The sequence below is a fragment of the Notothenia rossii genome (genome assembly GCF_949606895.1).
Source record: "Notothenia rossii genome assembly, chromosome: 1".
Classification (NCBI taxonomy): Eukaryota; Metazoa; Chordata; class Actinopteri; order Perciformes; family Nototheniidae; genus Notothenia; species Notothenia rossii.
Window position 1 is genome coordinate 29,587,710 of NC_136912.1, and position 25,746 is coordinate 29,613,455.

A 25,746-nucleotide genomic window follows, 5' to 3' on the forward strand; every position below is an offset into this window, starting at 1 on the left:
CCCCTACTAAAGCGATGTCTGAATTATACATATATAAATGAATCGGTGTCACTTACAGAATTAAAATGTGTACACATATAGAATCAGTCTGATATCGGGTGTCATGTGATGAGTCTTTAGCATGGTGTTTAAATTGGGAGCGACCAACTCTCAAACACAGGAGTACCACAGAAGAAGAACGAAATGAGGTAAATTTAATGTTTTATTTTAAGTATTTAAAAACAAGCTGTAAAAAATAACATCTAAAAAAAGAGAAGAAAACAAAAACAGCATACAGTAACAGACCTATTGGATCCAAAAAACAAAATCAGACAATAAAGATGGAGAAATTTAACTGAGGGCAGTCAAGCACACAAACATGCACACACAACCAACCTACATTGTGTAGGACAGTTAATGCCTTATTACAGCCAACTTACACACATTTCTGTTCAGTAGCATACACTGTATACAGACACACACAACCCCCTTAAGGAAAGTAATTACAATGAATAAAATTAAAAATAACAAATCAGGACAGCAGGGGAAAATACACCTGCAATATACACTGGGAATGTTAAAAAAAAAAAGAAGTTAAAAAAGGTACCAAGAAGAAAGAAAAAAATGGTTTAATTTTTCTTACAAACATAATTTCTGAATATATTCAAAATACTGCTAGAACGTTTTTTTTTTTACCCTCAGGAAATTGTAGGGGAAAAACTACTTAAACGTGAGTCAGTGTCAGGACGCTGTTGTGCTAGCTTGCAAACAAAGATGCTTATCACATTTCACTATTTTTTTTAAATGAGCAAAATTATTACAAGGTGTGGGTGAGGTGAAGGGGCAAACTGAATAGCAACCCAAGTAGTTATTTAGTGCTTTGTTCAATGCATGGGCAAAATGTGATCCCTTTTCTCTTCAATTTTGACTTTAAAAAAACAAGTAGATTGGAATAGAAAATGTCTGGCTGGATGAGAATGGTCTTGTCTTGTCAAAGCCAAAAGAAAATCTCTTGATAGAAAAGACGAACAAGTCCAGAGGGCCATCACAACCTTCAAACAGGCTGAGCCAATCGTTTTACTGGGTCTGAAACGAGGAAAAAACATGTAATTAGTATTGCACATTGCTGTAGGTTTTTCCCTTTGAAAAAGGAAATGAATACATGTTCTTAAGCTTTTGAAAGCCTGGATGGGTTCAAGTTAAATACTGTTACAGGAATGCTCTTTTAAATGGCAACACCACAGGTAATCTCTGAAGATAAAGAATAAAATCAACAATATTATTAACAAACACCTGCACTCTACATTTATTCTGTCACAGTATTTTATTCTAAACACAGAAAGGCACGTGTGCAAACATAACTTTGAAAATGAGTTTTAACAAATTTTGTACAGCGAATGTTCTCGTCTGGCAATTGTTGACCAAACTGGACCTTGACAGCCACAAAGTCAATTTGTTAGTTTTTCCATGTATTCGTTACCTGTTGTCCCTGCTGTGGAGCACCGCCCTGTCCAGGCCCCTGCCCTGGCTGTCCATAGTAGGCAGCCTGCTGTCTGTAATACTCGGCCCAGGCTGCACTGTAATCCTGCTGGCCTCCAGCTGCACCCCCGCCTGCTGCTGCTGCCGCTGCCGCCGCTGCTGCCGGGCCCGGAGCAGCTGCAGCCCCTCCAGCTGGCTGGGCTGGAAAAACACAACAAAAAACCCTTAGTACTGGATGCACAGTCATGTACTATTTTCATTTCACAGTATAGAACTGAAACACAGTACAGCTGACTATTTAACGTGCAGTACTAAGTAAAGCTCACTTACTCATGCCCATCTTCTTGTAGTACTCCTCCCAGGCTTTAGTATAGTCTGGCTGGCCACCAGAAGCCTGCTGTCCCTGGCCCTGGTCCCCTGGTGCTGCTGCAGCAGGGGCTCCTGGGCTCTGGCCTGCCATGGCACCCCCTGGCTGTTGGCCATAATATTGTGCATAGTATGCTGCCCATGCTGCGTTAGGATCTGCTGCTGCCTTATCTAAGGAGGGGAGGGAGAAAAAGAACCCAGGATTAGCAAACCTTAAAAGATAAACAACTTTTGAGACAAGTACATTGTCAAAATGTGTACAAAATACTGACTGGGGTCATGTTGACCAGGGGCTTGCCACTGCTGGTAGTTACCTCCCCAACCCTGTGGACAGTACTGGGCTCCACCAGGTGCGGCTCCACTGCGAAGAAGGAAGGGACGGTTAAACAAACCGCTTATTTATCAGTCTCCACTGGAGGGAACATTCACAAATCCTGCATTCCAGTATTTTTAGATTGCACTTACTGTGGAGCACCACCTGGAGGCCCTGCATTATAAGGGTTTGGATTAAAGTGACCCATAGGACCACCTGGGCCTCCCGGGCCACCTGGACCACCAGGACCACCAGGACCACCGCCCACAGGACACAATGGAGCCTGGAAACAGGAGAGAAACATTTAAACTAGGAATTAATTCAGAGGATGCATTATCTTTTGAAAACAGCTTGAACTGTGTGTTCCTTCTCTGCTCTGTAAATCACTTGAACGCACCTCAATCTTCTCTTCTATAAGCTGCTTGGCATGGTCAATCTGTTGTGGGGACCCTCGGATGATAAACAGTTTGAAGTTGGGGTCACCGTTTGGTGGCGGCTGACGAGAGATCTCCACAAACGCACCGGTCTGTTGGTTGATGGACTTCACATTCTCTCCTCCTCTGCCAATGACAAGCCCACATTTGTGCGCAGGAATGGAGAAGGTCATCTCTCCTCCCGGAGGGCCCCAGTTGCCCTGGGCTCTACCTCGTCCCCGCCCACCGGATGGCATCCCTTCACCGGGGGGGCCCTGTGGAGGAAACCATTTACATTAGGTCTTACTGGTCCACGGCCAACTAAAGTTTGGGATTTCTGTCACCAGCTAGAATTAAACACCTACCCCCTGCCCGCCCTCCTCTCGCGCACGGATGCTCTGTAGCAGTTCAGTGATGATCGATGCAGCATGCTGACACTGGTCTGGTGGACCCATAATGTGGGCTATTTTATCAGAACCGGTTCCATCATCTGTAAGGAAAGACAAAAGGAAAGGGGGGTTATTAATGGTGGTTTGCACAGGGACTGAAACCAAAAGGAAACTATCCGATCTACAAAAAAAGAAATAGCTTTGGAAAAAAGGCACGATTAAGTTAAGAAAAGTGAAAAAAATATTTTTGTGGGGGAACAAGCTATAGCATCTCTAGTAGTAGTAGACATTTTTTGCAGCGCTTTAATTTATAGCAGTTCCATTACATCCCACCTGAGAAATATATGTGGAGAGCTCACCTGGTTTAAACTGAATCTTCACTCCAGCATCGCTCTGGATCTTCTTGATCATCTCCCCACTTCGGCCAATTACAACTCCCACAGAGTGGCGGGGCACAGCTATCTGTAGATTAAAAGATTAATTGTTATAGCGGCACGAAGCAATAGACTCTTATCTATTAATCACATTTATGATAAACTTGCATCACACAATATTCAACAGTCTTTTTATTATGTTTCTTTAGTGCCACTTCTCCATTATAGTGAGGTTAGGAAAAAGTCTCTGAATACAGAACTCAAAGCTACGACTAACTGCTGAAATTAACAGCGATAACTTACATCAATGCCACCACCGCCGCTGCCGATGCCGCCGCCTCCTCCTCCTCCACCACCACCTCCTCCTCCTCCTCCTCCTCCTCCCATCCTTGATCCAAATTCGCTCCGGTCTCCAAATCCGGCATTATCCCTCTCTCGTAGAATCTCATTCACCATGTCCTTTGCTTGCTAAAAAAAAAAAAGAGCAACAAAACATGCAATGATTTAAAGGGTAAATGGGGGCATAAAACATTTCCCTAGTCAAAAGGATATATATAGTATATACAATACTGAACTTCAACAGTACCTGCACTTTGTAGGGGTCTCCAATGATGCGCAGGGGCTTATCTATGTTGGGTGGCTGGGATCCGTCTTGAATAAGAATCATCTTAACTCCAGCCCGCTCCTAAGATTCAGCAGTAGAGGAATGTAGCATTAATCATCACACGGCAAATGTACCTCATGTCAACAAAAGCATTTGACACAGTTTACAGGTTGCAGTAAGCTTTTAAAATCAGGACCAAACATTTTGCTAAATTCATTCTTTATTCATCTTTCCAATGTCTGTATAGTGGAAGCACTATATGTGGCAATATGAAGGCGTCATTCTTACCTGAAGCTGTTTGATGGTCTCTCCTCCTTTACCGATGATGAGGCCGGCCTTGCCTGCAGGGATGATCATCTCCTGCATGGAACCTCCCCCCCCTCCTCCTCCTCCTCCTCCTCCTCCTCCTCCACCACCACCACCTCCTCCTCCTCCTCCCAATCCTCCTCCTCCTCCTCCTCCTCCCGACTGCCCATTGGTCGCACCCTCATGACCCCTCGACACAATGTCATCTATGAGGGCCTTGGCTCTCCTGGAGGTACATTCAAGGGACAAAACAATTGAGAAACAAGGCATAAAAAAACATGATTCATTTGCCCAAAGTATTGTTTCTTTTTGGTTGGCATTAACGGTGTTATTGAACAGTAGAGAAACCGACAACTGGAGGCGAGGGGTATGACATGCGCTGTAGCCATACAGTAACAAAGGCGCTCTGGTTCACAGTGTTTAAAATAATTACAGACAGTGCAAGAGTTTTTAACAAGCAATGTGTTGAATGATATTTTGTTGTGATGTATTTCTGCACGCTGAATGATGGGCATTGCCTAGGTTGGCTCAAATACTGGAAGGCATTGGAATGAGTAGCATTTCCCTTCAAAAGCAGACAAATTACACTTGCATTATGCTGAAAGTGTAGGTAGCTCTTCCAATTTCAATATTCAGTCTCAGAAGTTGAGGCAATCTATGCAGCAATTGTAGCTTAGCGTTGGTAACACAACGTTCAAAGTCGGCCCATCCTCCCCCAGCCGCAACGACAGAAGTGGCTCTTGACCGTGATTGCATCACATACAGTAGCCAAAACCAACCCAAACCCAGGTTTACTCTCATTTTGGAAAAAATTTGGTCCAATTGGCATTTTTTCTGCATCGTCTGGCAATTTTGTAACTTCCCCTTGGATGCGTGCTTGTACATGCTATGGACCTTCACAGACAGTATTTTGGCGATCTAACCATAACCTCATGAGGGAAATGACTGCCCTAAAGCCAAAACTGTGTAGAAAAAAATTCCCAATAGGGCCATTTGTTAGCATTGCATGAAACTAAAAAGAAGAGAGCCCATAGACTCCCAAACTATGTGTTAGAGTTTTAAAATGAGAAATACTTGGGATTTAAATGAAAACAAACTTACTGTATGGCATCTGGAGACCCCGTCAGAGAAACACTTCTATCTGGAAGACCGGCACTGTCTATGAATTGAAAAAATAAATAAATACATATATCAGTCCAGAAGAAAGTGGAAAAAAATAAAATAATTGGTTGACTTGTTCGGTCATATCTTACCGTGCGCGATCTGGACCTTGCAGCCAGAATCCTGCTGTATTTTGTTAATCTGTTCGCCCCCTCGGCCGATGACTGTAGAGAAAACAAGAAAGACATTTAGATTTTAGTTGGAACAAGTAAAATTCCAGTATCATGTCTATGGTTTAAGAGACAAAGTGCATGTACTTACTGAGCCCCACCATCCCATCAGGCACTCTGAACTCTTCTGTCATTGTGGAGGACCGGACACTGCAGACAATACAAATAAAAAAAAAAATTATACGTGAAATATGAAGGATTACATACAAGTCATAGCCACAAGCACCAAATGTGTTTGCAAAAAGGGAAATCTATTTCACTCTATACCTTTGTTGGGACAGGGCAGCCAGCTGAGCTCCAATAGCTGTAAGAGAGAGAACGTTTTGTGTAAAGGAAGGTTGTAAAACTGAGGCGAGGGAGTGTTTTTAGTAGGATCAATGAGAGATTTAACGTACACAATGCAGAATCAATTTCACCCTGTGATGCTACCTTCTTGGCATCGGGTTCATCTGAAAACAGAAGAAAAAGTGAGTCTACAATGTGGACTAAAAATGCAGACAAAGAGCCTGTTTGAGCTGATTTTTACCTGCTTCTTCCAGGGATCGTTTCTGTGATGTGAATGGATAGTTCTCAGTTCCTCCGTTGTTGCTCACTGAAGGAACACCGTCTCCACCAATTTTAGCTGCAATCTAAAAAGACATATGAAATAAATAGTGATTATGAAGAAAGAAAATCTCATTTAAAGTGGTACAATGCAGATAAGTATAATCATGAGTGCACTGATGTGGTTATCTGGGCTTGGAGAATACAATTACAATTAAATAAATAAATGTTGTTAGTGGTGTGGAGTCAGAAAGATATGCATTTACAATGCAGGAAGTATCCGAGTGGCATTGTGGGAAATGTAGGATCTAAGTCTTCGTGGAGTTTACGGTGGACTAAAAGTCACGATTTGCGCCAACAATGCATTCACAGAAACTTGAATAAACCGGAAACAATCTATTCATTTATCAAGCTTCTTGAATGTTAACCTGACTGTGTTTATATGTTTTGCATGTATGCATATTGCACTAATTGCACTTTGGAATCTTCCTCGAGTAATCGAGTATGATTAAACAATAATCATTCGTTGCAGCCATAAGCTTTACAACTAAAACTATCCGTAAGGTAATGTTAGCTTCACAGTCTTACTCGTCAACGTAAAAGCAATACCCACAGAGCAGTGCAATATCAGTCAATAAATAACCTATTAGCATCCTTTTGTCCATGTAATGCTAGTTATCAATACAATGTGGAAAGCCGGTCCGATTTGCTTATTTCACGACAATCATAATGTGATGCCAATGTTGTTAATTTTTCAATTCACCTAAAATGGCGTTTTACACATGGAGGCTGAAAGTTCCTGACCAGCGCACCGTTAACTAACGTTATAGTTAGGAACCGACCGAGCTAACTTAGCCGAAGCAGCTAGTCCATATAACCCAACCCGGGGATTCCGGTGGGGACAATACATTTTAATTATATTTAGCTAACGTTATACATGATATTAAAGAGCTACCTACGTTTCTGTCGCTACCGAGTTCCCCCAACAAACATTACGACTGACTACACAACCTGGCGAGTGTGTGTAAGACAAATGAATGGTATAGCTACTAGCTAGCTAGCTAGCTAGCTAGCTAGCTAGCGCGCTCGCTAGTTACCCAAAGCTAACGTCACGGGTAATTAAGCTAGCTGCCGTTTACCACCAGCTAACTACCGTTAGCTCGCAAGCTGTCTGCTCTTCTAGTCGAAGGCTTTATTACCTGTCTGGCTCGTTGTACTGCATCAGCAAAAGCGTCGTTTTTCATCCCAGCACCGACTCCGTTAGTCGGCAGACCGCCGTAATCAGACATGCTGCTCACAAGAGGCAAATAGACACAGGGGGCAGGCTGGGTAGCTTCGGCCGGATCGAGCTGCGCAGAAGCGGGAAGGCTAAACAGGAGCGTACGGGGGACACCAATGTGCGTACCACGCCGTCTTAAAATAGCCAATCAAAGAATCCTAACCCCGCGTCCTTTCTTCTTCTCCTCCAGCATACAGAAACACACCGCCACCTCCTGGGGTGTAGGACCAGTGTAGATCAGGAGCTGTGGAGGGGATTGGGCGGTATTCATGACATTTAGTTTCATAATTGTGTACTTGTCATTACTGATTTATTATGTAGCTAAACACAATGGAATAATATATTAACCACGGAGGTGGAAATGAAGACAGCAGATAAGGGGGCTTGACTACATTATTCAAGTAACTGCATTGTCTAACCAATAATAAAACAATATTATTAATATTCGTTAAGTCATTTTAGCAGATCATTTAATTACTTGTTTATTTATTTGGCTCTTATAGATACTTATGAATTTACAAAGTTGTGAAATAAAGCTTTACCAAAAAGATGTGCTCAATCCTATTTGTTAGGAAACCATCAGGTCTCCATGTGAGTTGTGCCTTTTGCCATTCCAGTTGCATTTGCTTATGGTATTGTTAAACTGCAGAGTCAGAGTAATTGAGTGAATCAATGTGAAATGGACAGGTGTAAGAGCTAAGGATAAGAAATTCCTTGGTGCAGTTGCACGGCAACAGAAGACCAACAGGCTGAGCAAAGTGGCAGTCAATGAATAGGACACAATTTAAACCATGGCACAGTTATGTCATCAGTCTAGCATACAGACAGCTATCACTTCATTTCAGTTCTTCAGATAAAGCTCAGAGGCATTTATTAAACATCAGAAGCACCATGCATGCATTTATTGCCACTTTCCATAATAAATAATGAAACGTATCAAAAATTCATTGGCTTTACATTTCATTCTCAACCTTATGTTTCACGATACATACAAAGCAAACTCGTTGTCATGGTGTTAAACCTGCACATTGTGCGTATACATTATAGTTTTTAAAAATACTTTGTGGCACTGGACCCCGTTGTGTGTTACAAACAAAGAAACATTTATAAAACATGAGCATTTGCATGAGAGGTTATTATGAATCCTCTACGCTTCTTGATATGGCTTTGGAAGCTCCACTCCAGTAGAATATAATGTCGTCTGTTGTGCTTTTGTTCAGTAGTAATCCTTCCAGGAAAGAGAAGATCGACTTTTTCAGTTGTAATTCAAGAGTTAGGATCAGTCATTTTTGTTGTTGTTTTACACCGCATCTGTAGTATTTGTAACATTTGTTTAAGACGTTTCAATCAAAGTCCGGACTCTTTAACTCCACCAATGAGCAGCGACTTCAGGTTTCCCTCGCTTACAGAAGAGGAAGATGAATCAGTCCTCCTAGCAATCCAGCATATTCTCTATCTACTACCTAAGAGGGAAAAAACAATGCTGTAGGAATGTAACATGACTTCCAAATTTGGTACCGGTTTGATCTCAGGCAAGTTCATGCAAGTCTTCATCTGTCAATGCAGTAGCATGAGTTGATTAGCATTCACACCACTTCTGGCATGCGCTGCAACGCAATACATCACAAGTGAAACTCGTCACAGCAGCTGCCAGTTTGGGGGCGGTCCAATCTGTGTTTTTTCTCTTTTCCTTTAATGGTTTATCTTTCATATCATCATAGGTCATAGGAGCATGAATCCATCCATAGCCAAGGCCAATTTCCTCATGCATAGCCAACAGATCTGTACGTGCTTTTGTCGAAAGCCACCCCAAACCATCTAAAACCTTTCCTACCCCTTCCCTTTCCCCCCCATCATACCCTCAATGTCCACTCCCAGCATTATTCTTGTGTATTCGTAGACGACGTAGGACACGGTGACAGCAGGGATGACTTTCAGGAGGTTGGGGGAAATTCCACGATAAAGTCCTGCCACTCCCTCTTGGGTCAAAATGTTTTGAAGCAAGGCCACCATGGAGGGTTTATCGGCTCCCTTCAATGAAGCTGAGGGAAGAAAAAAAGTTGAGCTCCACCAACACATTCGGTTTTCTCACAACTTGGTTAGCTCAATAAGTACAAAAAGCATAGTGTTGAATTTAATGTTTCATGAAAAGACAGGATAAGTCTGGAATTACATAACTGTCTTTTTTCCCAAAAATTATGTACTGAGAAAAAAAACACAGAAACATTAGTTTAACAAAAATGTTTTGATTATTACAATGACATCTTAATAATTCCACAGCATCTTGCAGTCTTCCTGAGTAGAAGGTGTTTGGAGTACAAAGCTCAGAAAATGTGTTTCAGTGAAGATTTGGTCACATTTATTGTATATATTATAAGAATGTCTGCTGAAGGTTTGTAAACCAAGAGTGAGGTATGTCAATCCAATAGCCTGTACAGTATGCCTTGCAAATAGTCAGGGGTAAATTAAAATACACACATGCTTTAATAGTTTAGCTAAATAATAACAGGGGCCTCAATTTACAGTTTAACAGTGTTGGGATTTGCCATTTAACATGCTACTAGATACATACAGATGAATAAAAGCATCATATATATGGGTAATTGAGTGGATCTATAGTTGAATAAATTATAAAAACATATAAAAAAATGAAGAACAAGATCTGAGTAGATAACAGTCTTTTGACAGTGTGTTGGAGCTGAACTCTGGCCCTCACTACCATCAAATTAGGGAATATATTTTGTAATTTATTCCTCCAGTAGCATTCAAAGGACTTTGAGAATCTATGACATTTCAAGTAATGGAGTATCGCCGTGGCCCGATAAAGTTACTTAGAAATAACCATCCATATCTATTAGTGTGACCACAGTAATCCTGACCTTGTGCCTGCATTCGAGTGCGGATCAATGCCAGAGGGTAACTCGCTAGCTGTCCACAGGTGCTAGAAACGGCACCGCAGCCGACCAGCATCATGACCCCGGGGTCAGCTAAACCCTGGTTCCTGTTCAGCCAGGCAAACTTCAGAGTCTGTGGAGCAGAAGGAGTGAGAAGAAAATACACAGTAATGAGATGCACCGCAACAGCTTTCTGCCCTTAGTGGCATTCTGACCTCATAGACAGCCAGGTCGATGCCGGCGTAAGGGACGATACTCAGCAGGTTGGGTACATAGCCCTTGTACAAAGCTGCTACACCTTCTCTCTGTAGGATGTGTTTGGCACAGTCTGCTATTCCTGAGTATTGGCCTGTCTTTCCTAGTGTTAGACGGGTCTTCAGCACCTGTGTGGAAAAGAGAAGAGATGGAAAGGATATGGCAAGAAAGAGGAACGTTTTTTTCTTCTCGTCATGCATTTTTCTTGACACTACACACAGTATGAATGTTGTTTTAATGTGGTTATTACCCTGATATTACCTCCATTGGGTAGATGGCTGTCTGAGCTGTAGCTCCGGCCAAAGAGCCGGCAACAAACCTCTCATGAAGCCTCAGAGTTCTTGATTCATTTCTGCTACGGATCATTTTCTTGATCTATGAGTTATAGAGGGAAAGATAGATAGAGTAAGGCTAATTTCCAAAGCTTTATCATAGACAGACGACAATATCCTTTCAAATGGATAGAAAATAGATTTAGCAATGTCTTAAGACATCGAAAGATATTTAAGGAAATATGCTTCATTCACTTTTCGAGAAAATTGACACCAATCTCTTTTGTGTGATTAATATGAACAAAACAGACAGCTGTCAATTAGCCTAGCTTAGCATAAAGACTGGAGACACGGGGCAACATCTAGCTTGGCTTTATCAAAACTTAATAAAACAACTCTTATGGACTGAAGCAGAGAGAATAACAAAGAGAATCTGAAGTCACTGCCAAAGCCTGGATAATAGTAAGAGAACATAATTGAGATAGAGATTGAAGATGAATAAATGTTTAGAAGTGTAAAAAAAAATACTAAACATAAGTGAAGATCTCTCTACCTGTTCATAAGCTGTGAACTTGATAGCAGTTTCTGGAGCAATCTTTAGCACGTTGATTCCATTGCCCCTCCACAGCGACCGCAGTCCTCCTTCTTTGATCATGTACTGAAAACTGCTCAGCACATTCCCTTTAAATTCAATGAAACCATTCACCTGGGAGAACAGAGTCAGAGAAAAAACACTTAACACATCAGCATGAATAGTCCTGTGGTTCAGACTGACCTAAGAGATGAGATCATAACTGCTAACTGACCTGTCGGAAGACTTTGATGCGGTCTAAAGGGGCCGTCCCGGTCCGAGATACACATCCGGCAATGCCTCCGGCCATCAGCTGCCGCCACACATAGCCAGACTTCTTCTCCTCTTCAGTAAATTCATCAGGAACTGTCAGCTGCTCTCCTATATCCAACATCTACTGAACCCGTGGTGAATGGAAAGAGGATCAGAAATTATGATGATAAAGGGGAGAAAGTAAAATAGAAATAGTTTAAGAAAAGGCTATATGTGTCTGTCAGTCATAAGCATGACAATCTACTGGAAGGGCCATTTTCCTGGTTTTCTTTGTTGAACTGTATGTTATCATCACTGTTATTATATATTGTGTGTGTGACCTCACCATTGAACGTTTCCAGTAGCGTGCTACGTCCTCCATGTTGGTGAGGGGCTTGAACAGGAAGAAGTCGCGCCACTCATTCCAGTCAATGGTCATGGTACCGTCTTTGTCCATTCTGTGAGACAAACACAGGAATAAATAATGAAAATCATTAGGATCATTCAAGTACCTAATGTGTTACAGAGGAGGGATCAATCATTCAGAAATGGCAATGAGGAATCCTTTAATGTATGAGAAGACATGTCTTCGTTTACCACAATAACCTATCAGAGGAACTGAAAATACAAAACTAAAACTATTATTAAGACATTAAAGCAGTAGATGCGCTGCCTACTGTGATTAAACGGAACATTTAGTTCTAAAAATGTGTTATAGTAATCAGCACTTCCTATTCTAGATGAAGGAAAGTTGTGAAAACCCTAGTCTTAGGAAATTAAACATGCCCTTAAGAAACAGCATTAGAAAAGAAGACACATCTTCGGAGTCTGTAATTGTGATATTATTTCAAAGAATAATATTAGGGGAAGCAACCAGTTTTAAGAGGAAGTGGCTTTATTGTGTTCACTTTTAAATAGAGAGAAGCTGAAAGTAGTCCATTATATTACAAACACACTGTCAGTGGAGCCAATATCAAGGTAAGATATATTTAAAACGGCATGACAGCCCAGAAGGAAAATAACTAGGCTGATGCACACACATTTGTTGTTCTTATTTTAGATCCTAATGTGATGATAAGATATTAATATTTGTGTGCAGACCTTTGCAGAATCCTGGAGGCATTCTTGAGGCTGATTTCCACACCAACGGTGCGAAGAGACTGCTGGATCTCCGCTGCATCAATCTCACCTGCAAATACCCACCAGTCAGACCCAGTTAAAGAAAGAGAGATAATGGCATGGAAAGAAAATATCTCAATGTGAACACTTTGTTATTGTGTCATTAATCATTGCTCAAACTGTTGGCTGCTACACACCGTCATTGTTCTTGTCCAGATTCCTGAACATGAATTTGAGATCTTTTTCATGGGCTCGGAGATACTGCGTGAACTCTTCAAAATCCAGTACTCCATCCTGGTTGGTGTCCCCAGCTTTTACAATCTGAAAACACAAAGAGAAGGGTCAATGAAAAACAAAGCTCTTAGCATTGAACAGATATTTGGTCAAAAAAGTTACAGTTTGTCAGATGGTACGTTTTAAGCACTGCTTAATGCTTAAGTCACAGTAAGAAACCCAATATGCCCACATGGAACTGGTCAGAGAGTTGCCTGGCCAATTATTTTTACTGAAATAAATATATATATAATTAAGCCCACCAACACATTCCTAAAAAGATCAGTTTTCACCTCTGATGAAATCCTGTTATTAAATATTTTCAGAAGTTGGTCCCAGACATATATAATTCATTGTCTGACATTCAGTCTAAATTAGTGGTTCCCTAACTGTCTAAGTTGCACAAGTCTACTGGTTGTAGTCAATGCAACCAGATGGTGAACATTTCCCCTGTTGTATTTGTATCAATTTGCAAGTTTAGAGAAACATCTTTAAGTAACTTTTGTATCAGCTTTAACCAAAATATATTTTGGTTGAAAAAATACAAATTGGAAATAAGAATGTAAACAAAACCAATACAAAATTGTCAAGAAGAAAAGCTGAACAATGATCTATATGTGAAAAGAGATCAAGTGTAGGACCATGGGAAAGGTCGTCATTCTCATCTTACAAAGTCCTCCTTCTTGTACGAAAATAGACAAGATGCTGCCCTTTACACACACACACACACACACACACACACACACACACACACACACACACACACACACACACACACACACACACACACACACACACACACACACACACACACACACACACACACACACACACACACACACACACACACACACACACACACACACACACACACACACACACACACACACACACACACACACACACACACACACACACACACACACACACACACACACACACACACACACACACACACACACACACACACACACACACACACACACACACACACACACACACACACACACACACACACACACACACACACACACACACACACACACACACACACACACACACACACACACACACACACACACACACACACACACACACACACACACACACACACACACACTAATCTAAAACCTTAACTTTAAAAAAGGTACTTTGTGGCAACATACATTTTGTCCCAAGAAGTGTAAACCTGTTGATGTCCCAACAATGTAAGTGATATATATTCACATACACACAAATGCAACATGATGTCAGGGACAGATGTATAAATAGCACGCCAATTTTAAGAGTATTTGACTTGCACTGTTTATGCTTTTTGAGTTTCATTTAGTGACTCATTCTCATTCTTAACTCTTCAGATAGGGAAGGACTCTCATCGTGAATCAGTCAAGGGTTGACTTTTTGTTTAACATAGAAACAAACCCTAGTCTTCTTCTGGGTAAAGTCATGGGTTTGTATGACGCAACCATCCAACCCAGGGTTGTCAAACTCAAATACGCAGTGGGCCAAAATAAAAAAATGGGTACTAGTCGAGGGCCGGACTGGTTCAATGTTTATTGCAAAACGTATTGCAATGAACCTATTGCACATATTAAACCTGGAACTAACAAAGCTTAAATGATTGCCTATAAAAACAACATTAAACATGAAATAATCAGTTGCATTAATTTCTTACGGCTCTATCTGCAGCTTTACCGGAGTCATTTCTTATGATTACATTTTTCCACAGGCCAACAACAGCTTCAAAAAAACTATTTCCCTCAAAGAAAAAACCAAACATGCCCTGTTGTCGTGAGAAAAAAGGGCAGAAGGAAACATCCATTGAAACTCAGTTTGCTGCTCTGTGATGCTAGTTCAAGCAGATACTTGGCATCTCATCTTGGGTGCAAGTTCATCAATGTTTGGGGTCAGGGTCTGAGCTGAGGAAATCCTCAGGGTTGAGTGAAGGTGTTCGTGCAAAATACCGGCGGGCCAAATCTAATAGTAATTAAAAATTATCCTGCGGGCCGAAATTAAATCCACCAAGGGCCTGATTTGGCCCCCGGGCCTTGAGTTTGACACATGTGGCCTAACCCATTCCAATATTAATTAAGACATTTTATGCCACCTTACTTCTGGGATATAAACACCTTTTTCCATAGCTTTACGGCTGTTTGAAGGACAACATGTAAAAGAAATGGGAGTAAGTACAGTAAGTCTTCTTACCAAAACAAACTGTTTAAGACAGACTGAGAGTAGACAGAGAGACTGCGTGTATTCACAACAAAAACACATGTACAACAGGTTAAACCACAGAGTTGGTTTAACAATGACCATATCACTAGCAACAAAAGTTTATGTGTGTGAGATGCAGGTGTCATACCCTTTCCACGGAGCGTTTGGAAAGTCCCCTGCCTGCCAGTCCTGTCCGCAGTTCAAGGAGGTCGATCTGTCCATCTTTGTTGACGTCCAGCTCCTCAAACAGCTCTGCCCAGATCTTCTCCCTGTCCTGGTCCGGATCAGGGGGGGTGCTCTCCTGGCAGTGCGCCCAAGGGAACCATGTCCATTGGGGTCTCATAGCTGTTGCCAGTCAGAATCTGCTGATGGGAAACCAGGGCATCAATTTGCAAACTCACAATGGACAGTTTTACTACAATGCATGCGCAGAACCAGATATGTTGTCTGTTTTATAACAGAAAACCTGGCGCCTACATGTACCACAATGCAACTGGACTGCAGACAGTTTAGTTGGAGGTTGGGGAGAGTTATACTCCAAGGTTACACTACTGTTGGATAATGTAGACTAAAGGCTCAAGCCCTAAGTAGACATGAGGATAATCCCAGGGGAAGAATCGGTTGAATACATTTTATTATTGCTCTGAAGATGTTTTTGTATTTCCTGTTAAAGGACAATTTCACCTTTTTCGGACAACAATTATTCAACTACCAAACGACCAAAAATATGTCAAGTTTGAATGGACCACAACTAAAGATGTATGTACCATAGAGGGTCATGAACAGACATACACAACTATTTTTTAAGGGGTCATAAGCCAATTCAGTTAGGAAACCACTGATTCAAACTTAATTTTAATATATTTGGTTATGTTTTGCTGGATATACATTTCTGTTATTTGGTCCTGTGATACAGGGAGATGGTGCCAGCAGCCAGCCGGGCACCATAGCCTTCAATTGGTATTACATAGATCTGGATCGTATTAAAAAATGTACATAAGGTCTCTCGTCTGTGTCTGCAATCTGAATATTTATTTAAGAAATTATATTATCCGATTGTGCAGCCACAGTGTTTTTTTATTAAAACATATTTCGAACTGTATTTTTGAAAATCTAAGGAATATTTTTGATTTGCCAAACACAAAGGGGATTGGAGGAAATAACGGATTAAAGTATTAGGTGTTTCCTATGTATCGATCCTTGCGCAGGTCGATCCACATTCCTACAGTTGCCACGAGCGATTTAGCTTCCCTCTAAAATCATGACGGCGTTAAACTTGTGTCTCACGCTGTTATGTTCGCTGTTATGGTCTTATTCCAAACCCTTGAGAGACCATTTTGTCACACACTCACTGTTATCTCCAAACCGAGCCGCGGCCCATGGTACTGTGCAGGAGAACCCGCGAGTCCGGGGCTCAGTCCACTGTCCTCAAACCGGATTAATGGGAACGGAAAACGAGCAGCTCCGTCAGTATTCAGCAGGTCCCGTGGGTTCTCTGTGTTCGCCACTACTGACCGCTCTGTGGTTTAAATTTCACTCCGAGGTTTGTTGAGAAAGCAGGAAGGGAGAGGCACGCAGCCTCCTCCCCGCAGCGGCTCTTGGCTAAATCAATGTTTTTCAAAGTGGGGGCCCCGACCCCCCGGGGGGCCGCCAGGGGGCGCCTTCGGGGTCACGCAAAGTTTGAGGGAAGGGGACTTTTTTTTTTTTTAATAAGTTACATTTAAAAAATCTTTTTTTTTAGATGTTATTAATAACTGCATATCTACCAATCTATGTGTCCTTTGATGCCAATCTTTTTAATCTTTTTTGTTTTTAAATCACACGACCAAATCAAGCCAATCAGAATCGAGCTGCCGCTATTGAGAGTGAAACTAAAGAGGTTTCTCAATACTCTAATTTCCCCTCCTCGACTCCTTTCCTCGACTCCTATCCTCAATACTTAGTCCCGCCCACAGGAGATGCGAGCGGAGGACTGAGGAGGGGAACCGAGGAGAGAGGAGGGGAAGCAGCAGGCGGTTAGAGAAATGAGAACTCCTCTCCTCTGAGCGGTCATTTTAAAGAGACGTCCATTAATGATGACAGGAGGCACAGCAGCCCTCTGTCTGATAGACAGATGTGTTCATGACGACTTATTTACTTTTAATTAATTGACAGTGCGATATAATGAGACAATAACAGGCTACAGATGCGGACATATACACACTCATATATTTATATATATATTTCAGAATCAAACAAGTATGAGAGCACTCTCATAATAACGTAACACAATCAGAGACTGGATATATATCCCCCTATGGTCGCTGAAATGGGGAATAGAAACTAAACGGTCTTGGAAAAATATCGAGTCTTTGTTTGTAGATATCTACTTAACTACAGCATACAAATACAGAGAGTAATGTGGGCCTGTTATACTGAGTGATATATATTTTACACACTTTTCTGCTTTCTGCAAGGACCTCACAGCTGTTCTCACTGTAAACATCGCGTCGCCTTTACTAAAATAATATCCAGGGGACGCATGCAGAGCTGTCATTGGCTGAGATTAAGTCCGGCCGTGCGTAACGCTTCCACCGTTCCCGAAAATGCATCCGTGGAGGAGCCGTGGAGGACCCATCAGTGCCTCCTCGATGCTCGGTCCTCGATTTGCATTTAGAGAAATGAGATGTCCTTCAACATGGCGTGCCATTTCCGGGTCGCAGGAAGGACCGAGGACTCGAGGAGGGGAAATTAGAGTATTGAGAAACCTCTGCTCAGCTGCTCAGCTTTTGGAGCAAGTGAGAGCTAGTGAATATTTCGCTCTGCAGCTGGATACATCAGATTTATTTAAAAAGACAACTTTGTTGAGGAAATATTATTTTGCAAAGCACTGGAAGGTAGGACCACATGAGACATTTTCCAAGTTTTAGATGAGTACATCATCTCAAATGGACTTGACTGGTCTCGTTGTGTAGGTGTGTGTTCAGATGGGGAAGTGGGGCTATGACAGGCAAAAAAAGCGGAGTGACAGCTTTGATCAGGCAGAAGGCCCCAAGTGTAGTTGCAACGCACTGCATTGCTCCATCGCGAGGCACTTATAGGCCTACACATCATTCAAAAAATGAAGTAGGCTATTAAATACTGAGGTCAACAGTCAGTGTTGAACAGTGCTAAATTATGACCAGATTTAGTCTATACACATATTATTTTCAACCATTTACGGCTAAAATATACAAAAATAGACAAAAGCAAATTAAGAAGTGATTATGTGAAAACATGGCTACAATTCGACATCTCTGCCATGAATTTTTTTTTTTTTTTGTTGTTGTTGTTGTTGACACTGTGAAAAAGGTAATATTTGTAATTATGGGTGGACATAATGTTAAAACATCTCTCAATATAAAGCTACAAAACCAGTGAAAACTACCTCAGTGATAAAGGTATGTTTAAATATTTAACAATAATAATCTGAATATGTACTATATGTGTTGTTTTAAATTACATAAGGTTGTACAAGTGTACCTAATGAAGTGGCCAGAGTGGTGAGTGCAAATAAGTGTATAGCTATTAATACTTAAAGCTCCCCCCAACACATGATTTGAAAGTGCAAACAGAATACATCATTCTGCACAGTGAAGGTCAAAGTGAAGGACCTTTAAGTAAAATACATATCCGAGTGGAGGGGGGCTTTAAGTAAAATATGTTATGATGGAAATAGAGGATATTGTGAACCCTCTTTTTAATTTCACACAGTGAAATTACAGCGCCACGGCTTCCAAAGATGAACTTTTTAAATGTATTCCATGGAATATAACAAAAAGTGTTTCTGAAGTGAATTACCTACCCCACCTTTAATGGGACAGTTTCATGACACAACATCATTTGCAGGGAGATCCACATTGATTGAGAGCTCCATATGCAGTTTCCAAAACACAAAGTACAAGTCATAACAATTGAGAAAAAGGAGGTACTATTTTGTATTGCACAGGGGCTTTAATGGTGTTTTAGGCGTTCTGTCTTGTTTTGTCCAGCCTCATCCATCAACATTTAACATTCACCTCTCCAGAGATGAGTGATGTGAACAGTCCACCTGCCGGTCGGACTCTAAAGAAAGTAAGTGATGCCTGACCATACAAACATGTACTGGAAGTCACCCTGCTTTAATTATCCTATTCTATGTGCTGTCTCCTGTTGACAGGCCTATGTGGACTTTAAGCACGTACACCACCTCTCTCATTCAACTCCTGTCCTACAGCTGCTGTTATTAGAGGATCGGACAGTTCAGATAACAAAAGGTATAGGCTATATAAGAGAAGCACTCTGAAGCTCGGGAGGCTGAGTGACGGAAAAACTCAGAAGAAATTGTCTTTATTTTACCTTTCTACGTTTTCTCAAACAAACCTCAATGTGTAAGGGACTTTCCTCCCTGCCCTCCTCATGCCTGGAGAGGTGAGTATGCAGCTGGATCATTTATTTTCTATGCAAATTACTGATGCCCTGATGGCAGATTTTTTACAATTAATGATAATGTTTCTGTTTTCAGGGCAAAAGACTTGCGGGTGAAGTTAAGCCATCTGACTGAGACGCACCACAAGCTAAAGTAAACCTTCTGGAATATTTTTTTTTTGGAATCGAGTAGTAGAAGTAAATCTACCAGATATCACTGTGAAGCTGAATTTTTACCGTTTCATTTTTCTTATCAGGGGTCAGGATGGAAGAGTTCCCCTTGACCTGGAGACTCTGCTGAAAAACAGAAGTAAGAATGTCTTTTTTTCCCCCACCATAAAGTCAGTTTAATGTTTCAACAACAAATGCAATACGTCTCTATGAAGACATTTGACAAATGGAAAAGCACTAGTGCTCGTGATAACATTAACAAAGTGTGAATGAGCTGCTTCCGTCTCAGGTCCTGGTGTTGTTCATGCTGGCTCACTGTCGAGGTAACTATGAGTAACACCTGTGCTTTATCGACGAGGGAAAGTCAAAACCTGAAAAAGTCTTTTTTTATTTTCAAATGTTCTCCAATGCAGCTTGCACAGCAGGGGCCGTATTCACAAAGGATCTTAGGGCTAAAAGTAGCTCCTAACTGGCGAATTTAGGAGAAACTCCTAAACATAATGGGCGTGTCAGTCTTACATTTAGGACTCCTAATTGTATTCACTAAGAGCAATTCACGAAGTATTTTAGGCCTAAAAGTAGCACCTAAGTTTAGGAGAACTTAAAAGTCCTCGAGAGGACTCCTAACTCAGTAAGACCTATTCACAAAGAATCTGAAAATGGCTGCGAGACGAAATGTTTTGGAGACAATGGAAGACTGTGAATTGATCAAGAGATATAGGCAAAATCGTGAGGGTATCAAACTTGTTGTGGAATTAGTGCAGGATGCAATAACATCCCCGACTAACAGGAATAACCCGATTAGTCCGGAAATAAAATGTTTGGCAACACTACGATATTTAGCAATGTGGGAAAATGCAACTTTGCAATGCCGACGATTTAGGAATATCGCAACCATCAGTCAGCTGTGCCATAAACCAAACCATCAACGCGCTCTCTAGACCACATATCATCCAACAGTTTATCCGGTGTCCTTTGGACAATCAACAACTACACAGGATCAAAGCCAACTTCATGGCAATTGCAGGTATGCCTGGTGCGGTCGCTGCTATTGACGGGACGCACATAAAAATAATTGCGCCCTCAAAAGATGAGGACGTGTTCGTCAATAGAAAGAAAGTACATTCCATCAACACGCAGATTGTTTTCATTCATCATGATAGGGGGACTTGAACAGCGGTATGGGCTGTTATTGAAAGTGTTTAAGTGCTGGAAATATGCTCATTGGATAATAGTTTGCAGGGTGCTTTTAATTGCCCCCTTGATTTAATGCAATTTACGTATTTTTATTGTTTGCTCTCTCTCTTTAACGTGCATATACAACGTCATTATCGTGATCTCCACAAACTTGTCATCATGCGTGTATTCTGCTAACTGCACTGTCCATAACTATTTGATAGGAATACATTTCTAGCCTAGGCTATTTCCTTGTTTTAGTGGGCTCGTTTGTGGGATGTTGCGGATGAGTTTCACCGAGACCGCCTGCTCTGAACAACCAATCACCGTACTGACCGCTTCTAAACTCATGCACGAGAATCGACGTAATCCATAGCAACGGCGCGTCACTCTTAGTTAACTCTTAGTGATTTATCCTTAGTATGAGTAGGTCTCAGCGGCTTTGTGAATAACTTTTAAGAAAAAACTCCTACGTAAAATGTTTTAGCGCGAGTTAGGAGCACTCCTAGCGGTAAGATAAAATGCTTTGTGAATACGGCCCCAGGTACTTATATCTTACATTTGGCTACTTAAGTCCGTCTGTACACAACTCTGTTCAAACAACACTAACCCTCAGGGACATCAGGTTGTACTCTACAAGAAGCGGCTATTTAATGGTTTAACAGTGACTCAATATTAGCATTTAAAGATAAAGATTATAAAAACAACAATACTTGATGGTTCTGATAGTTTTAACTGACCAAAACTAGGATTTACTATGAACAAATTCTTCTTTTTTCAAATCAAGTGCTGCAGGAATGATATTTTTTGTAGAACAACATGGATGTTAGCAATACAATGGTACCACTGACCAAAAGCAAAGCCAACATCTATGCGTTTTAGATTATAGCAGAGAATAGTTTGTGACAAAAAAATCCTTATGATACTTACATATTCTGTTCAAAAGGATAATATTCCCTGATGAACACTGAAGTGAAAAGCTAATGTTTTTATGTTAAATACACTTTATCAACATTAGACTTTATCAAAGACAGTTAGCTTGATGTTTCAAAATTCACAAGTAGGATATTTACTGATATCTTATGTCATAGAACAAAGTGGGATAATTTCCTAATTTTGTGTTAACCGCAGACGTATTTCATACATCTAAGACAAAGTGTATTTGATGACCAGTAGCTCTGGTGACTAATGTTAGCAAACAGTTAGACACTATAACTGATGTCAGTTGGCTAGTTCTGTGACCTTATGACTCTTCTTTATTCTACACATTATATTTCCAATAAATGTCACTTGCAATTTGGCTGCTGTTGATGTTTTAATCCTTAATAAAAAAAAGCTGTTAGAAGTGTTGAGTGGAATATAGAGCTCTAACACAGTGTCAAGCAAGCATGAACATATCTTTGTATGAAATGTTGATCTTTATGTTGCCTGAGTTTTTCTGGCATCATGCTTTTCCATATTCTAATGAGATTTCTTCTTGATTTGACTAATCTTTGACTCTGCTTTGTTCTTCTCCCTCTCAACCAGGCGCTCTGCTGGCGTTTCGTGGGTTCCTGCGCTCAGAGTTCAGTGATGAGAACCTGGAGTTCTGGCTGGCCTGTCAGGAGTACAGAGTTTCTCCTTCTAACGTGCAGAAGATAAAGTCCAGCAGCATCTACAACCAGTTTATCAACCCTGACGCCCCACAGGAGGTTTGTGGAGAGGAGAGTGATGCGTGCAGTCAGGATAAAAATATAATTAAAGAGCTTCTTCTGATAATCTGTTTTCCCCTCAGGTAAACTTGGACGCTGAGACTCGGGAGGCTCTGCTTGGAGTGACGGACTCTCCGTGTGCTGACACATTCGATGAGGCACAGCAGAGAATCTACAATCTGATGGCCAAAGACTCCTTCCCCAGGTTCCTGCGCTCCAATCACTCCATTAAAGCTTACTAGACTTGCAATGTACTTACTACAGATCTGCTTTAGAAATAAGTGCTGGTGAATCTATGCTGTTTAATTGGGTTTTACTAACCCTTTTCACAACTACCTTGTTATGTGATTGTTTTTCGTATGGTAGTGCTGTCCTTGTGCACCAAATGCATAATGTATTCTGTCATTGGTATGTTTCTGAATGGTAGTTGTAAAGCATAGAAACCTTAACTAAAAGCATACACATAGCTAGCTGCATGAGTTAGAAGCGACATCCATAATGGATTCAAATAAATAAAAACTCATAAAAGACAGCTCACGTTGTGGTACTTAATGAACATTAGTGTGTTTTTATACATATTGTATGTAAGCGCTATTTCCTCAAGAAGCTTACCAATTGTGTTCTGGAACGGGTTGCTTGAGAGCGAGTGTTGACATGGAAACCTTTCAAACAGTGTTCAGTCTTATCACTGGCTGGTTAGCTGTCACAGTGCTGGTCTGTTGATACAGCACTTGAGAAACCTCAAGCCCATTCCTTAGGTGTTGCTGTTTATTCAAGACAACCCAAAGCGAAACAAGGGTACAATGGTCAATCACCATTGTGACATGCAGTACAATGGTCTGGTTCATGGCTTTTAATTTAAGACCCCAAATACGTAGTGTACCTCAAAGGGGAACTCTTCCAATTTCAACTGTGGTAAAGCTACATTAGCTGCTACCAGTAAGACACCTGACCTAACTGATGCCATTCTAGTTGCATTGTGGGAAGTGACAGGTGCAGGTGGCCATGCAAAATAGTGTTACTTAATCCTACAGTGTAAACACTTAAATAGGCTGCCTGTGGAAGCACATGGCTCCACATGTTACCAGTTCAGTTAACAGATTTGAGCTCACTGAAACAGGTGGGCTTGTGTGGGAAAGCTACCTGTGATTGTCAACACGTTCCATGTGCAATAGCACTTCCCTGAGAAAAAGTGTGGCGAACATACTTCAAAGGATTCATATCGGTGACTGGTGGTTTTACTCTTATTATTCATTTTTGGCTGTACAATCATACAAAGAATGTTACAAAACAGTTGCAGGGTGGTAGAGCACAAACATCATCAAATCATATTTTCTTGCAGCATTTCAACCCATCACAAATTCCACGAGTAAAGAAAGTCCTGTTGTGCCCCCTAGTGAGGGTTTATGCAATTCTCAGAGTCCTGCAGATCACATTCAGAATCTCTATGTATACATTTCTTTGTAAACTGAAAAGTAAGAATTAACATCTGTACAAGAGGGGCTCAGTCTATTTCTGTATGACTGAAGTCAGCTACAAATATTTAGGAATGATAAAAACAGCAAGACAGTTGGCATGCATTTTAAATATGAGTCATGGGATCAATGTAGTTAAATGACCCCGTGACTAAGTCCTTAAGTTTAGCACGGTCAGCCTCAGGGTTTTGTATCCGGTCCTATTTGGAGCTGCTATCTGGACGGGGAAGTCCTGGGATGCCTTTGCCTTCAGGCCGTTCAGCCCCTTTCACCACACTCAGTGGCTTGTGCAGGCATGTGCTTGCCCTATGGGTCACTTCCATCTCAATCTTGTTCCTGATGGCAATCTCTAAAGCCTTTAGGAAGCAGCAGAGGAGGTCATATTATACAAGGAATCAGTCAAGCTCTTTTATGTAATCAATTCAGGACGTAAGAGATGTGAGAAACGTTCTGTTAGAATTGTCCTCACCTTCTTCAGCTTCTGTTCCTCAACCACGTGAGCCTTCTTTGGTGCAATGAGCCTCCCTTAACAAAGAAAGCAATAACATCACTGTCATATTCCCAAAAGCCGTTGCCATCAGTTCTTCAAATTAAATAATAAAGACACACTTTAAAAATGCAACTGTCTAACACGAGATGACCCTGAAATGCAATTCGTCATTTTGTAGGCTTCTGTTTTTATAGTTTGTTGTGTTTGATGTTTCAATTTATGGTGTTTTACTCAGTTTAAACAAAAAAAAGAGTTAGTCTTCACTAACAAACAGGTTCAAAGAAGCATTTTTTGTATAAAAAAATACGGATTAACAGTTGCACCAAAGAATGAACATCGTTACCTTCATTAAAGTAGGATTTACTACTTATGGTATTAGCATTTTAGCTAGGTATATGTAAGCATTACAGCTACTAAACAGTGGCTGATTTATATTAATTTTCTCACTAAATCCACTATAATACATCAAGTTAACACAGCAACACAGGCTAAGAACATGTATTCAGTAGTTTTCCTTAAAGATATGCAACACATCGGTTCTAGTATACTTGGCTAAGGTTCAAATCAAAGTAGAGCTAAGCTACGTTATTCAACTCATTAAGGTCTGCGACACAGAGCATAATCCTTCACATGGTTTTATTTAGCTAGTCTCTTAGTTTAATGATTAATATAATATTTTGGAGGAAGGAGAACAACTAATATTAATCAATGTCTTCATATCTGCTTGATATTGTAAATATCCCAACACGCGTTACTTTAACTAAAACGTGTTCAGCTGTTTCCACGCATGTCACACGTTAATGCTTTTTGACTAACATATCCTATTTTCCGAGCAACTCGTTAGATTACAAGTAATAATTTAAATACATACCTCCTTTCCTCTGTCCTTTTGGCTTGGTTGGATGGGGTTTTTTAGAGATTCCTGGCCGCTGAGTTTTAAATTTCTTCGAACCTTGAGCCATTTTGCTAACCGGAGGTACACAAGAAACTGTTCTTCTTCAACGCTGTCAGAAGGAGTGGTTTACTTCCTGTTTGGTGACTTTGCCGCCCCCTTCAGGACTACCAGTGACAAGCGTATATTAAACAGACGGA

At 41.0% G+C, this 25,746-nt stretch overlaps 4 protein-coding genes across 11 annotated transcripts; 1 reads left to right on the forward strand and 3 right to left on the reverse strand.

Moving 5' to 3' along the window:
• Positions 1 to 189: 189 nt before the first annotated feature.
• LOC307015760 (far upstream element-binding protein 2-like) lies at positions 190 to 7,585 on the reverse strand. 3 transcript variants are annotated; one of them, XM_079644577.1, is made up of 18 exons: positions 7,297 to 7,585; positions 6,081 to 6,183; positions 5,950 to 6,003; positions 5,822 to 5,858; positions 5,646 to 5,704; positions 5,477 to 5,548; positions 5,325 to 5,382; positions 4,206 to 4,449; positions 3,900 to 3,998; positions 3,617 to 3,781; positions 3,299 to 3,401; positions 2,916 to 3,040; positions 2,535 to 2,825; positions 2,290 to 2,420; positions 2,139 to 2,185; positions 1,789 to 1,995; positions 1,460 to 1,659; positions 190 to 1,065 (listed from the first exon to the last, which is right to left on the reverse strand). In XM_079644577.1, exons 1-18 carry the CDS (start codon positions 7,384 to 7,386, stop codon positions 1,057 to 1,059), a joined length of 2,094 nt encoding a protein of 697 aa, XP_079500703.1. In that variant the 5' UTR covers positions 7,387 to 7,585; the 3' UTR covers positions 190 to 1,056. The 3 variants fall into 3 exon arrangements, with proteins under 3 accessions (XP_079500703.1, XP_079500702.1, XP_079500704.1); XM_079644576.1 differs by having other exon boundaries at positions 2,097 to 2,185; positions 7,297 to 7,581; XM_079644578.1 differs by lacking the exon at positions 5,950 to 6,003 and having other exon boundaries at positions 2,097 to 2,185; positions 7,297 to 7,583.
• A 630-nt stretch (positions 7,586 to 8,215) lies between these two features.
• On the reverse strand, positions 8,216 to 16,852 carry slc25a23a (solute carrier family 25 member 23a). Of its 3 annotated transcripts, XM_079644986.1 has the most exons (12): positions 16,579 to 16,842; positions 15,375 to 15,588; positions 12,937 to 13,060; positions 12,722 to 12,809; positions 11,967 to 12,078; positions 11,604 to 11,762; positions 11,351 to 11,503; positions 10,787 to 10,900; positions 10,486 to 10,653; positions 10,256 to 10,403; positions 9,236 to 9,418; positions 8,216 to 8,839 (listed from the first exon to the last, which is right to left on the reverse strand). In XM_079644986.1, the coding sequence occupies exons 2-12, from the start codon at positions 15,567 to 15,569 to the stop codon at positions 8,829 to 8,831; spliced, it is 1,455 nt and encodes a 484-aa protein (XP_079501112.1). In that variant the 5' UTR covers positions 15,570 to 15,588; positions 16,579 to 16,842; the 3' UTR covers positions 8,216 to 8,828. The 3 variants fall into 3 exon arrangements, with proteins under 3 accessions (XP_079501112.1, XP_079501111.1, XP_079501110.1); XM_079644985.1 differs by having other exon boundaries at positions 8,216 to 9,418; positions 15,375 to 15,591; positions 16,579 to 16,852; XM_079644984.1 differs by having other exon boundaries at positions 8,216 to 9,418; positions 16,579 to 16,848.
• Positions 16,853 to 17,386: 534 nt separating this feature from the next.
• Positions 17,387 to 23,221, forward strand: LOC307016168 (regulator of G-protein signaling 5). Of its 4 annotated transcripts, XM_079645204.1 has the most exons (7): positions 17,387 to 18,102; positions 19,237 to 19,318; positions 19,404 to 19,654; positions 19,749 to 19,805; positions 19,909 to 19,961; positions 22,526 to 22,689; positions 22,773 to 23,221. In XM_079645204.1, the coding sequence occupies exons 3-7, from the start codon at positions 19,611 to 19,613 to the stop codon at positions 22,929 to 22,931; spliced, it is 477 nt and encodes a 158-aa protein (XP_079501330.1). In that variant the 5' UTR covers positions 17,387 to 18,102; positions 19,237 to 19,318; positions 19,404 to 19,610; the 3' UTR covers positions 22,932 to 23,221. The 4 variants fall into 4 exon arrangements, with proteins under 4 accessions (XP_079501330.1, XP_079501329.1, XP_079501328.1 ...); XM_079645203.1 differs by having other exon boundaries at positions 17,387 to 19,318; XM_079645202.1 differs by having other exon boundaries at positions 19,237 to 19,654.
• Positions 23,222 to 23,905: 684 nt separating this feature from the next.
• Positions 23,906 to 25,684, reverse strand: cUnh19orf53 (chromosome Un C19orf53 homolog). The gene is made up of 3 exons (XM_079645532.1): positions 25,526 to 25,684; positions 24,634 to 24,689; positions 23,906 to 24,520 (listed from the first exon to the last, which is right to left on the reverse strand). Exons 1-3 carry the CDS (start codon positions 25,614 to 25,616, stop codon positions 24,365 to 24,367), a joined length of 303 nt encoding a protein of 100 aa, XP_079501658.1. The 5' UTR covers positions 25,617 to 25,684; the 3' UTR covers positions 23,906 to 24,364.
• Positions 25,685 to 25,746: the final 62 nt, after the last annotated feature.

What these genes read in the sequence shown, in the direction of transcription:
- LOC307015760 (XM_079644576.1), bottom strand. Translation starts at nt 7,386, where the DNA reads ATGTCTGATTACGGCGGTCTGCCGACTAACGGAGTCGGTGCTGGGATG. An exon ending in GCGGCGGTGGTGGCATTGAT is followed by an intron (nt 3,402 to 3,616) that starts GTAAGTTATCGC and finishes TTTAATCTACAG; the next exon opens with ATAGCTGTGCCCCGCCACTC. An exon ending in CTACAAGAAGATGGGCATGA is followed by an intron (nt 1,660 to 1,788) that starts GTAAGTGAGCTT and finishes GTGTTTTTCCAG; the next exon opens with CCCAGCCAGCTGGAGGGGCT.
- slc25a23a (XM_079644985.1), bottom strand. Translation starts at nt 15,569, where the DNA reads ATGAGACCCCAATGGACATGGTTCCCTTGGGCGCACTGCCAGGAGAGC. An exon ending in GCCTCCAGGATTCTGCAAAG is followed by an intron (nt 12,079 to 12,721) that starts GTCTGCACACAA and finishes TTTGTCTCACAG; the next exon opens with AATGGACAAAGACGGTACCA. An exon ending in AGTTCACAGCTTATGAACAG is followed by an intron (nt 10,901 to 11,350) that starts GTAGAGAGATCT and finishes TATAACTCATAG; the next exon opens with ATCAAGAAAATGATCCGTAG.
- LOC307016168 (XM_079645201.1), top strand. Translation starts at nt 19,611, where the DNA reads ATGTGTAAGGGACTTTCCTCCCTGCCCTCCTCATGCCTGGAGAG. An exon ending in GACTCTGCTGAAAAACAGAA is followed by an intron (nt 19,962 to 22,525) that starts GTAAGAATGTCT and finishes CCTCTCAACCAG; the next exon opens with GCGCTCTGCTGGCGTTTCGT. An exon ending in ACCCTGACGCCCCACAGGAG is followed by an intron (nt 22,690 to 22,772) that starts GTTTGTGGAGAG and finishes TTTTCCCCTCAG; the next exon opens with GTAAACTTGGACGCTGAGAC.
- cUnh19orf53 (XM_079645532.1), bottom strand. Translation starts at nt 25,616, where the DNA reads ATGGCTCAAGGTTCGAAGAAATTTAAAACTCAGCGGCCAGGAATCTCT. An exon ending in AAAAGGACAGAGGAAAGGAG is followed by an intron (nt 24,690 to 25,525) that starts GTATGTATTTAA and finishes TTCTTTGTTAAG; the next exon opens with GGAGGCTCATTGCACCAAAG. An exon ending in AGGAACAGAAGCTGAAGAAG is followed by an intron (nt 24,521 to 24,633) that starts GTGAGGACAATT and finishes TGCTTCCTAAAG; the next exon opens with GCTTTAGAGATTGCCATCAG.